The sequence below is a fragment of the Lipotes vexillifer genome, unplaced genomic scaffold (genome assembly GCF_000442215.2).
Source record: "Lipotes vexillifer unplaced genomic scaffold, Lipotes_vexillifer_v1.1 scaffold533, whole genome shotgun sequence".
NCBI lineage: Eukaryota > Metazoa > Chordata > Mammalia > Artiodactyla > Lipotidae > Lipotes > Lipotes vexillifer.
This window is the reverse complement of record NW_006773553.1, coordinates 439,290-452,606: the sequence shown is the minus strand read 5'-3', so window position 1 is coordinate 452,606 and position 13,317 is coordinate 439,290. Positions and strand designations below refer to the sequence as shown.

The 13,317-nt window shown below is 54.0% G+C and overlaps 1 protein-coding gene across 1 annotated transcript in view; it reads right to left on the bottom strand.

The window, feature by feature from the left end:
- The window catches only part of USP22 (ubiquitin specific peptidase 22), a 33,217-nt gene that overhangs the window by 2,588 nt on the left and 17,312 nt on the right, over positions 1-13,317 (bottom strand). The window contains exons 2-9 of the mRNA XM_007448363.1: positions 12,635-12,767; positions 5,938-6,051; positions 3,424-3,525; positions 3,024-3,193; positions 1,815-1,962; positions 1,341-1,446; positions 1,073-1,231; positions 292-418 (exon numbers count right to left, since the gene is read on the bottom strand). Coding sequence (XP_007448425.1) covers positions 292-418; positions 1,073-1,231; positions 1,341-1,446; positions 1,815-1,962; positions 3,024-3,193; positions 3,424-3,525; positions 5,938-6,051; positions 12,635-12,767 — 1,059 coding nt within the window. The remainder of the gene's footprint in view (positions 1-291; positions 419-1,072; positions 1,232-1,340; positions 1,447-1,814; positions 1,963-3,023; positions 3,194-3,423; positions 3,526-5,937; positions 6,052-12,634; positions 12,768-13,317) is intronic.

Here is a 13,317-nt window from a genome sequence, read left to right as displayed (position 1 = left end):
GCCGGCCGCCCAGCCTCGGCGGCCATGGCTCACGGGCCCAGCCGCTCCGCGGCATGTGGGATCTTCCCGGACCGGGGCGCGAACCCGCGCCCCCTGCCTCGGCAGGCGGACTCCCAGCTACTGCGCCGCCAGGGAAGCCCTGAAGCAATTACTTTTTAATTCACGGGCAAAGCTCCCGGCCACAGACACGAGCGGGGTTACCTATAGGCACCACCCTCTCTGCTCCACAAGCACGGACGGACTCTGCACACCTGCCCGCGCTCGGGCCCCGGGCGCGCTCCGGGGACTCACTTTGAGATGGAAACAGGCCACGATGGGCAGCTTCTTCATGGTGAGCTGCTTCGTGGACTCCTGGTAGCTGTGGCAACCGCCACACTTGATCTTGGCACCGCTTCCTAAGTGCTCCGGCCTGGTAAACCTGCAACGCGTTGAAAACGTGTATGTTTGGGGAAAAAAAAGACGGCAGCGGTAAGAGAGGAAAAAGAGGAAAGTTATTTTATCACTTTCAGGGGGTTCACGTCCTTCCTAAAAACACACGCGCGCACAACTAGGGACGTTTATGACTTCACAGTGAAAAGGCTATTCCTTCCTTTCTCTTCTCGATCACTTCAGAAAATATGTATCCTCAACTTTCTTGGAAAATGAAAGTCTGGTGAACTCAAAATCATTTTCTAACTACTGTTAAGACCCAGCAATCAAATCTGCCCCTGAAAAGTGAAAACCAGCACTCACACAAAAACTGTACGTGAGTGGCTACTGCAGCTTTATCTGTAAAGGCCAAAAAAAAAAGCCTGGAAGCAAGGCAGACGTCCTTCAGCGAATGAGAGGTTAAGCCGCGTACACCACGAAATACTAGTAAGCAATAAAAAGGAAAGAACTGGTGATGCACACAACCTGGATGAATCTCCAGAGAATTGGGATGAGTGAAAAAAGTCAGTCCTTGAAAGGTTACATGATGTATGATTCCATGGACATAACATTCTTGAAATGTGGAATTTCTAGAAATGGAGAACAGATTTGCGGCTGCCGGGAGTTAAGGAGGCAACAGGGGTAGGAGGCGCGGACGCCTCACCTCCGCAGGCAGTCCGTGAGGGTCGTGGTTCCCGACGCGTGGCTCTCTCCGTTCACCACGCTGCCCTCGCTCCCAGGACTCAGCGGCCAGAAGGGGGTGGAAGAGCCAGGCAGGTCCAGGCTGATGTCCCAGAAGGGGTCGATGGTGGTGGAGACCCCACTAGGAGCAAGCAGAGGGGACGGGTGAGCACCACAGCCCGGGGGCAGCACAGCGACAAGGCCCCGCGATGCTTGGCCGGCAGCACCGGGACTGCAGAGGCCGCACTTACTGGCACACTTGGCAGGTGACGTCGGACTGCAGCCCCCCTGTGAAGATCTGGTCTATGATGCAGTTGCAGTGGTTAGGGTTGTTGGCCTTTTTCCCATTATCATCACCTGGCAAGAGACGGCGGCTCTGGGACCCTGGGCCCCCAAGGGGCAGGGCTGGTGCAGCAGGAGGGCCCAGGTTTCCACAGGGGCGCGGGAGGGACGCGCCATGTGCTTTCAGTTTCTCCCCCTTGCTCCTCCCTGTGAACAGCTCCCTGCCATCCACCTGGCAGGCCCAGTAACAGGCCCTGAGAAACAGCCCCCACCCTCACCTGTGCAGCGCCCACCTCTGCAGCGCCCACCTGTGCAGCGCCCACCTGTGCGGTGCCCACCTGTGCAATGCTCACCTGTGCAGCACTCACCTGTGCAGCGCTCACCTGTGCAGTGCTCACCTGTGCAGCGCCCACCTGTGCAGTGCTCAACTGTGCAGTGCTCACCTTTGCAGTGCCGGTGCAGGACGTCCAGGGCCGCGATGAGGAACTCGTGCGCGTCCTGCTGCTCGTAGCCCGCCAGGTGCCGGGCGTGCGTCCACACCAGGTGCAGCAGCTTGTATGGGATGTGGGGGGACCGGTGCCCCGAGTAGAACTGCTTGGAGAGAAGGAGAAGCACCCTCGTCAGGAGCACGTGCCTCCCTCGAACACAGACGCACATGCGCACGTCTGACAGCCGCCCGGAACCTCCGTTGGCGAGCGCGACCCAAACAAGTCATTTCCTTTCCTTTTCAGGCAAACTGTGTTTTCACGTGGACTCTGAATCTGCTCATAGTTTTCTCCATTCCCACCACCTGTTTTCTAGAAATAAGCCAAAACGATGAACGGCGACAAACTTTTGTCAAACACACACACATACACTAAAAGGTGACTTGTGCCGTGTGAAACGCGTACCCCCATAAACCTGAACCTAAAAAACCAACCTGACAGAGATGAACTCACCACCAACAGTGCCCTAGCGAGGCCCCCCCATCAGCCCGTTCTCCAAGGCACCCGTGTCCCCGTTTTGGCCCAACGATATCATTCAGCTTGCTCACTCCTGTGACCCCAGGAGCCGCTGTCAGGCTAGGCTGTAGGTATGCGGGGACTGGCTAAGCCAGGCCAGGAGTCGGGAAACTTTGGAAAAGGGCCAGACCGTGAATCATTCCAGCTCCGCAGCCAGATGGGTTCAGGCAGCTGGGGCCCAACAGGGAAAATGAGAGGACGTGATCAAAGGCTGACAAAACCAGACCCGGCCGAGTCTGCCGGCCCGGGGCCGACGCCTGAAGAAACCCTGGCTCCCCGCAGCACCCGAGGGAGCAGCTGGGCTGCACTCCCACTCTGAGAAGGGGGGGTCCAGCCTGCAAGCCCATCGGGACAGAACCTGATGTTCACGGCAGGGCCCCAAAGACAGAGGCCTCTGGTGACACACAGTCAGCAGGGCCGGCAACAGGAGACCCGTCCGTCCTGTGGACAAAGCCGGAAAGCGGCAGGTGACGGGGAGGGGCTGGCATCTGCCATGTGTACCCGTGTGAGGCAGCCGTGAGCCTCTGCAGATGACCAAGTGCCTCACCCAACGATCCCTCTTGGGAAGGACGTGCGATTCCACAGTCGGCACGTCTGTGGATGCTCAGAGCCCCCCTGTGATGGCCCGGCCCCCTCCCGGCCGAGGCGCACCTCCTGGAAGAGGGAGGACATCTCGCAGACCAGGCAGGAGCCAGGGCTCTGCATCTCGCAGCGGTGCCGGTCGGACAGGAAGAAGTCACGCAGCAGCGGCGTGTGCGTCAGCGCCTGCACGATGCAGTTCATGAAGCACGTGTTCCCGAGGTTGATGAGGCCGCGGAGACCTGGCAGGCAGAGAGTGGGGTGGAACCTACTTCTAACGTCTGCGCCCCGCCCGTGGGAAACTCCCGAGGCGCGCTCGCGCCCACCCCCACCAGCCCTCACTGCCAAAGGCTCCCAGTAACAACGGGGCAGGGCAGGGAGGAGCCTCTGCGACAAGCTGACAGCCACGCTGCACCTCCTGCGGCCTCGGCAAAGCCGGAGAATGTGCCTCCACCGGGCTGCGCCCGCCCACCTATGGTGCAGTTGGACGTGATCTTCCGCCGCTTGGGGTTGTGTTTCAGCAGCTCGAGCTCCCGCTTGGTCGGCTCCCACGTTGAAAACTTCTCCCCGACGCCTAAGCGGGTGGAAGGTGCCGTTAGCTACACTCTGGTCGTGTGTCTCCGAGCCAGTGTGGCGGCAGCACAGGGTCTATCAGATCGTACTTCAAAGGCGGGCAACGTAGGGTCCTTCTAAGACCTCGTTCCGGACAACGGAAGGAGCTTCTTTCAGAGAGCAGGCCGTGACTGAACCACACTCCCAGAGGACAGGAGAGCCCCAGCACCAGCGGTCTCCTCAGCCTTAATTACGCCCTGAGCAGAGGGACCACGGCACCAGTGCCCACAGGGCGCGCTGGGTGGCAATGGGGATGAAGGGACGGCCGTACCCACCAGAGACTTAAACCAAGGATGGTAGCAGGGCCACCTGCACCCCAGTGCACAGCCTAATCCTCAGAGGCACTGGCTCCACACACCTAGAACTCAACACACTCTGAAAGACGCACCGTCCTGCTGACAGATGGAACTGTGGAATGATTTTGGAAGAATCCTACTTTCTCCTGGGACGCGCATTTCTTAGCCCTGCGGTTTGACTGTCCTGCACGAAGAAATAACGTCTTCAGCCTTAGCCTCACCTGCAACGTTACTAAAGCTTGGAGGTGGAAGAGAACACGAAGTGGACTAAAGAGACTGTTCTCCAGAGAAGATGGGCTCATCGGCTCTGACGACCGACAGCCCTGGCTTGTGCTCCGTTCTCTAACATGGCACGTCTACAGAGGAGCACAATTAGGGCAAAAAATTGTAAACCACATACTGGGTTGTGTTCTCTGTGGAGAGACGGTCACAGGCCAGTGGGGCTTTCTACACCTATTACTGTTGTGACCCATGACCGTGTGCTGGAAATGAGAACAAGAAAGAAAAAACTATCAGGGAAACCAAAAACAGGCAGCTAAACAAAACAGAAAAGAGCCGCATGATGTTCACGTGTGCCGCTGACTACGTGCCAGCAAAGGGACGGGAGTGACGGCACGGCTCCACGGCCACCACGCAGTCAGTGGGACACACGTGCCGCCCCTGCCCCATCCCTCGCATGGGCCCCACGCCCTGGTAATAAGGGCACCTTAGCGGGAAGGGCACTAGAGGAACCTCTTGTCCTGATGAGGCGACTCCAGGCGGGGGCTCCTGAATGGGCACTGGCCGCCAGGAAGACCAGGGAAGCTTGGAATCTGCAGCACCCACACGGCCAGCCCCAACTCCTCCACAGAGGGGAGGGGGCTGGAAATGGGGTTAATGATCCATCAGCCCTCCAGGAAGAAGCCCCCATAACATCCCAGTAGCATGGGGTTCGGGGAGCGAACCAGGTGGGTGAACATTCCACACCGAGTGGGTGATGTGCCCCAACTCCACGGGGACGCTCCCCAGCCCTGCCCCGTGCCTCTCTCCATATGGCTGCTCATCTGTGTCACATCCTTTACTGACCTGGTGAACCTAAGTGTCTCTCTGAGTTCTGTGAGCTGCTCTAGCAAATGCTCCAGTCCAGGGGGGTCCTGGGAGCCTCCGATCTACAGCTGGACGGTCAGGAGCACAGAAGAGACCCTGGACTTGAGACTCCAGCATCTGAAGTTGGGGAGGGGGTCCCGTGGGGCCTGACATCTCCAGGCTGACTGTGTCAGAACTGAGTTGATCCGTAGGATACCCAGCCAGCGCCACAGGGAATTTCTTGGCAGGGAACTGACCCCCCCAAAAAAAACACTTGGTGACCAGAAGTGCCAGGTGTGAAGGGTTCTGTGCAAGTAAAGGAGACTCATGGGAGAGAAACACTCATCAGGGAAGAGCTGGGTTGTTCCTACACAAGAAGGAAAGCCTGGAGTTCTCCCTTTACGGCTACAGAGGCATCGCAAGGAAGGAGGGCGCACTCCTGAACTAAGGGGCCTCAGAGGTAGATTGTTGCATTTTTTCATCTGGAAAGTTTAATTCTGTGCTGACACAGATTTAGCATAACCTAACCAGTTAAGAGGGTTTTTTTTTCCCAGTTAAGAGTTTTAAAAGACATTCAACAGTAATTTAATGAGAAAATAGTCTACCCTCCTGGAAGGAATCAGCATACACATCCTGCAGTTACTGAGGAGATGCTTTCTGGGCAGCTACCAGGGACGTGGGAGCACAAAATCCCTCGTCCACCAGACGGGCCAGGGCCCTGCGGACACTGTGCCTGGTTCAGCCCCGTGTCTGTAAAAATGCCCGTCGACGGGAGAGGGTAGGCTGGGGGCGTCTCTCTCAACCCCGGCTAAGCCCTCACAGCAGCCGCAGGCCTGTGGGCACTGCGCCCGCCTCCCCTGGCCCCCCGTGAACCTGCAGGAGCTGTAGGGGCTCCTCTCCCTCAACAGAACCACTCCCCTCCCTCCCCACCCCCGCCACGCCCTGACAGACAAGGGGGCAGGGAACGCAGGGCTAAGACACAAGCAGGCATACAGATCTCAGGAAAACCAAACCTTGCATTTTCCAAGCTTTCCGCTGTTCCTCTTTGGCAATGATTTCTATGTCTTTGTCATAAATGTAGTCCTGACACAAAAAGCAGTAGATACCTCCATACATAAGCTCTATGGCTGAAAAGAGAAAAGAGGGAAGAGACAAAATTTAATTAAAAGTCGAAAGGTAATGCTTCAGGACACAAATTAAACAAGCAAGTTTTTTAGGCATTTCACTGCACCATTTCTCAAAGCAGAGAATCCCATTATTACAAAAGGTTGTCCCCCCACTTCAGATGGTGTATCCTAAGCAGATGAGGCACGTGAATTTTTTTTGGAAGCTCCCACCAAGGGCTGAGGAACCTGAGGGAGAAAGAGGTGCCACGACCATATTTTACGAAGGACCCGACCCCCAGGTACCAAGACCCTCCGCCTATCCTCTGAAACAAGGGGAACTCGCATTCATATCAGCCCACAAGGACTCATGGGGTCCGGATGGGCAGCACGGCCCCAAGCAGACAGCCTGGAGGGCGTGCCCAGAGCTCCCGGTGAGCGGATCCTGCACTTTCTAAACTGCATCCTCCACGAAAACAGGCAAGAAACCCAGCCCTCAGTTACTTGCTCACGAAGATAATAAGAGAAAAGTCCTCGAAGCATCTGGAAGGAACTCGCTCAATTCAACAATTAAAAAGAATTCCCCTTACCCTCAGAATGGGTGAAAATATTTGCAAACGAATCAACGGACAAAGGATTAACCTCCAAAATACATAAACAGTTCATGCAGCTCAATATTAAAAAAACAAACAACCCAATCCAAAAATGGGCAGAAGACCTAAATAGACATTTCTTCCAAGAAGACATACAGATGGCCAAGACGCACATGAAAACCTGCTCAACATCACTAATTATTAGAGAAATGCAAATCAAAACTACAATGAGGGGCTTCCCTGGTGGCGCAGTGGAGAGTCCGCCCGATGCAGGGGACACGGGTTCGTGCCGCGGAGCAGCTGGGCCCGTGAGCCATGGCCGCTGAGCCTGCGCGTCTGGAGCCTGTGCTCCGCAACAGGAGAGGCCACAACAGTGAGAGGCCTGCGTATGGCAAAAAAAAAAACAAAAAACAAAAAAACTACAATGAGGTATCACCTCCCGCCAGTCAGAATGGGCATCATCAGAAAACCTACAAACAACAAATGCTGGAGAGGGGGTGGAGAAAAGGGAACACTCTCGCACTGTTGGTGGGAATGTAAACTGACACAGCCACCATGCAGAACAGTATGGAGGTGCCTTAAAAAACTAAAAATAGAACTACCACATGACCCAGCAATCCCACTACTGGGCATATACCCAGAGAAAACCACAGTTCAAAATGGTTGAACTAGGGGACTTCCCTTTTGGCGCAGTGGTGAAGAATCCTCCTGCCAATGCAGGGGACACAGGTTCGAGCCCTGGTCCGGGAAGATCCCACATGCCATGGAGCAACTAAGCCCGTGCGCCACAACTACTGAGCCCACGTGCCACAACTACTGAAGCCCTCACGCCTGAGCCCGTGCTCCGCAACAAGAGAAGCCACTGCAATGAGAAATGAGAAGCCTGCATACCACAACGAAGAGTAGCCCCACTTGCCACAACTAGAGAAAACCAGCATGCAGCAACAAAGACCCAATGCAGCCAAAAATAAATAAATTTATTTAAAAAAAAAAAAAAAAAAGGTTGAACTATGGACAAATGCACCCCAATGTTCACTGCAGCACTGTTTACAACAGCCAGGACATGGAAGCAACCTAAAGGCCCATCAACAGACAAACGGATAAAGAGGATGCGGCACATGTATACAATGGAATATTACTCAGCCATGAAAAGAAACAAGCCTGGGTCATTTGTAGAGACATGGGTGGACCCAGAGACTGTCATACAGAGTGAAGTCTGAAAGAGAAAAACAAGTACTGTATATTAACACGTATATGTGTAAACTCTAGAAAAATGGCTCAGATGAACCTGTTTGCAAGGCAGAAATAGAGACACAGATATAGAGAACAAACGTATGGACACCAAGGCGGGAAAGTGGCAGGGGGCGGGGGGATGAACTGGGAGATTGGGATTGACGTATTCACACTAGTATGTACAAAACAGGTAACTACTAAGAACCTGCTATATAAAAAATAAAATAAAATTCCAAAAAAAAAGAGAGAATCCCCTTGACTCAGACTCACCAAGGGACAGCAGACATCTGCCAGGCGACGGGACGCAGCTCGGAGCACAAACCCGGCCCCGCCACCCGCCGGCTGCGCACCTCTGAGAACCTCTGAGCTCACCCACGTCCCCTGTGGTATAACAGGGACAGCAACAGCACTGACACAGGTCTGCATGGTCACTAAGTTCAGATAAACAACTAAGCAGCACGCACCTCCTGGTAAATGGTAACGTCTTAACAAATCACAGCTTTTATCACATTTCATGTCTTTTTTTTTAAATTATTATTATTTTTTGGCTGTGTTGGGTCTTTGTTGCTGTGCGCAGGCTTTCTCTAGTTGCGGTGAGCGGGGGCTACTCTTCGTTGCCGTGCACAGGCTTCTCGTTGCCGTGCACAGGCTTCTCGTTGCGGTGGCTTCTCTCGTTGCGGAGCACGGGCTCTACACACTTGGGCTTCATTAGTTGCAGCACGCGGGCTCAGTAGTTGTGGCTCACGGGCTCTAGAGCACAGGCTCAGTAGTTGTGGCGCACGGGCTTAGCTGCGGGCTTAGTTGCTCCGTGGCATGTGGGATCTTCCCGGACCAGGGCTCGAACCTGTGTCCCCTGCATTGGCAGGCGGATTCTTAACCACTGTGCCACCAGGGAAGCCCCCATATTTCATGTCTTCAGGTACAAAGACACACAGTCAATGATACTGTGGTGGATCTAAAGCAGATCTATCAAGACTCAAAGTAGCAATTTCAGAGAACCCCAGGCCTACCCCTGCCCCTTCCTAAAAACCTACAAAATTCCAACCAAGTCTCTGCAAGTCCACGTCGAGGCTGTTCTGGAGGCCAGGGCCAGCCGCCCTGCGTTCTGCCCACTCCTGAGCAGCGTCACTCCTGCCCCAGGGACCAGAGCAAGCTGTCAGAGGCGGGCTTACGGTGGGGAGGAGGGACACTTTCAGGGAAGCAGTGGGGTTCAGCGAGAAACAGGCCAGGCGCACGGCAAGGGCAGAGGGAGGCCCCATGTCCCCAGACGGGCCTGCCTCCCACCCGCTGCGTGGGGTTGGGACCGCCAGGAGGGGCGGGGGCCGACAGCGGGCGCTGGGGCCCCGGGATGAAACGAGGAGGCGGCGTGCCTCACCCCAGCCCCACACAAAACTTCACTCCACATGGTCAGCGACCTACATCACAGCTAAAAGTATAAAAACTCAGACACAAACAGGTAAGCGTCACGACCTCAGGTTTGGCGATGGATTCTTAGTCTGACACCAAAAAAGCATGAACAACCAAAGAGAAATGCTGTTATTGCACACTTAAACTACGGTACACTGTAAACATTATTTTTATATTCAGTGGGAAACCAAAAAATGTGTGTGCCTCGCTTTATTGAGATATCTGCTTTATTGAGGTGGTCTGGAACCGAACCCACAGTATCTCCAAGGTCTGCTGGTATCCAAAAGAAATGAAAACGTATGTCCACAAAGAAACTCACACATGCATGTTTACAGCAGCATTATTCATAAAAGCCAAAGGTGGGAACCCAAATGTCTATCAGTGGATGACTGGATAAACAAACTCTGGAATATCAACGCAAAGGAATGCTATTCAACCACAAAGAAATGAACTGACACTCATGAACCTTGAACACCTGCCGAGAGATAGAAACAGACACGAAAGGCCGTGTGTTGTATGATTCCTTTTATATGAAATATTCAAGACAGGCAAATCCACAACTGAAGACAGATCAGCGGATGCCAGGGCCCGGAGGGGATTACGTAACAGAGACATGTATTCTTCGAGGAGACGAAAAAGTTTTGAAAAAAAAGAGAGATGGTATTTCCACACACCACATGGCAAGTGACTAAATGCACTGAAATATACTGGTTGAAATGGTTAATTGTGTGTTCTCTGAATTTCATCTCAATATGGAATTCAAAAACCCAATGCCACACCTACAGTCAAGGTAGTTCCTCCAGAAAATTATTTCACAGTCAAGATAACCAAGGACAAAGGCTTGACTGCATCAGGACAAAAGGCTGAGCAGACAGTCAGTGGTCCCGTGGTACCCAAGGTGGGGCTGGTTCCAGAACCCCCGTGGACACCAGGATCCAAGGATGCTCAAGCCCCTTGTAGAAAATGGCGTGATATCTGCATATAACCTACATCCTCTACACACTTTAAATCCCCTCCAGGTTGCTTTACGGAATACAACATGAATGCCATATAACTAGCTGCCTGGACCAGACAAATTCAAGTTTTGCTTTTTGGAACTTTCTGGAATTTGTTTTTCGATCTGAGGTTGGCTGGATCTGCAGGTGCAGAACCCATGGAAACAAAGGGCCAGCTGCCCAGGAACCCAGCTGCCTGGATGCGGGCGAGACACTCCCAGTAAGAGAGGAGGCCATCACCCCACTCACCCGGGAACCCCCAGCCGACAGGCACCAGGCAGGCGCGGGTCCCCCTCCCTCCAGCCACAGGAGGATCTTGAGATGGAGGGAAACGTCACCCACTCAGAGGGGAGCCGATACCTGCTCTCATGCCCACATACATCCTCACACCCTCTGGGAAAACTAAAATAACTCTTCCTAGAGGCAGACACAAAGCTAAAAGCACTCCTTTTACAGCCTCTGTGGCTCACGCAGGCAACATCCACGGGCCCCTGTGACTCGACATCAAACAAAAACCTGTATGAAACTAAGAAGCACGAAACCAAATCTTACTCAGTGACCTGGATCCCAACACCGTCCCCCGCACAGCAAACCTGCCGGCAGCGGGTCAGGACGTCACACCAGGCAGGGTCACAGGGCAGGTCGGACAGAGGAGCAGAAGCTTCGTCCTCCCACAGGCCGCCAGCAAAGACCCCACAGCTACCGACGTCCTGGTTTTAACTGAACACTCGCAAAAAAGCAAATACTCAGACGAGACTCCCCGTGGGCCTCTCACGCCCCTCCGCTTAGAAGCCGCCAAGCCCTGGGAGAAATCCTTCTAAGCATCCACGTCAGGCCCCAGTGTTATTCTGCGGGGCTCCCAGAGGCAGGACTTGGCCCAGGAATCACGGCTCCTTGGCCCTCAAAGGTCAAGCCGCCGCTCTGAGGGGCTCTAGGAGTAACGGGGAGCAGCTCGAGACGCAGGGCCGGGGGCGGGCGATCCGCTTTCCTGCCGGGGCTCCTCTCCCGCGCCCTCCCCTGCCATCTGCACACAGAAAGCTAAGCTCTGGCTTTGTTAACACACACGCACACACACGCTCACACACACAACCTGCGATAAACTCCTGGGCTCTCCCATTTTGTGGTTTTGTCTCTTGAAGAAAACCTTCTAAAACTTATTCATTCCAGCCAAAGTAGAGGCAGAGTTCATCAGTCAGGTCGATAAAATTAATAAACACACAAATTTCTCGAGTGACTTTTGTAGATGATGCTAGATAACAATAAGATTCTCAGCCCTTTGCAGTGCAAAGGTGTTTCCAATTTTCCATAACCCTTTCAACCACACCGTACCACAGCCCCGGTGTGAGAGGAGCCTAAGCGGGTCTGGCCCGAGAATCAGATGGTATTAAGCACAAAGATCTACATTAACTCACCACCACAGAAACCCACCACACCCGTCCTGCCCCATCAGACCTTCCCTCTGGTCCCTCGGTGGGGGAGGGGGACGGGATTGCTGAGCCCCGCCCGCCCTGCGGGGCAGCCGCTCACCCACAGCCTGTGAAGCACCACCAGGGCCGCCAGCTCTCCTTCCAAAAAGGCCACTTAGCTCCTGGTGACAGGCTGACCCCCAGCACTGGCTGCAGGTTCTCAGCTGCAAAATGAAATGAGGCACGACCTCCGGAGATGATCGAGTTTGAACGAGCCCATTCCTACTACTTAAAAGGCCTGAGAATATCTTTCACTGGAAGGCTAGGTCACACCAAGTTATGTTCTAGAAAAGGGTCTGTGGTCTGGACGTTCTGAAAGTGATTTTCTTACAGATATCCTAACAACCTCAGCATCGTTTGACAGAAAACACAATTCTCAACGAGGGAAACATTTAGTGACAATGGTCAGAAAACCAAGCCAAGAGCAAAACTGAGCTTCACGTCACCTCTGGAAGGCACTACTGTCTGAATGTGAAACGTGAGCTCACCTCAACGCCAGCCTCTCTGCAAACACTGACAACACTGCAAACCCATTACCGAAATCACTAAATTCACCCAGTACCCCCCAACCCCACGCTGACACCAATAACCCAAAGCTGCATTTAATAAGACCTGTGCAAATTTTTGCCTGATCTAATACCTAACCGTGCTTTTCAGAGAGAAAGATGAGTCTCTGACGTTCCGTTAAAGAAAGTCATCGTTCAGGGTTACACGACTTTATGTGACATCAGGCACGCTGGACACGTGCCCCTCGTGGGTTCAGTTTCTCTCTTTCCTCTCCCCCTGGAGTTCCACAAGGAGAGCACAAGCTATTTCAGACAGAGGTGGACTCCCGAGAGAGTGGAAGGTCAAATTCACAGAACGAGAGCCGGGGAGGTGACCCCAAAGCCCAGGAGGCGTCGCGGGGTCTTACCCAGGTTGTGCCTTTTCGACTTGGCGTGCTCGTGAATGTGCTTCTTTGTGAAACAGCCAAAGAAGACGCAGTGGAGGCACGAGTGCAGCCGGTTCAGGTGGACGCCGCACACGTGACACACGCACGACTTAGCCTGAAATGCAGAAGAGAGAGTTAGAAACCAGGGCTTCTCGGAAACACCAGGGCAAGGTGATCCCAACGGGCACAGCTCGGGAGGAAGGGAAAGCCCGGATCTCCTCTCGAGGTCTCACTGCCTAAAAGGTCATGTCGTTAACCCTGTCAGTTGCCCCGCAAGAGGCACGTAGGTCGTTTAGCTCAGAAGTGGCTCTGTGTTAAGAGACCTCGGCCCCTTCTCCAACTCAAAGCCGCTCAGACAAAGCGCCTGGAGCTCCAGGAGCCGTCAAGGTCCTTCCGCATCCAACGGGGCCCCCAACCCCAGGTCACCTTTAACCTGCACTTCACTTCCAGTTTGATATTCCAGGTTCCAAGACCACAGCAAACCTATAATCCATCAATCCAGATGAATATGAATCAAAGCGATACACAGAAACAAGAAAAAGAACGGGGTTTCCCTGGTGGCGCAGTGGTTCAGAGTCCGCCTGCCGAGGCAGGGGATACGGGTTCGTGCCCCGATCCAGGAAGATCCCACATGCCACGGAGCGGCTGGGCCCGTGAGCCATGGC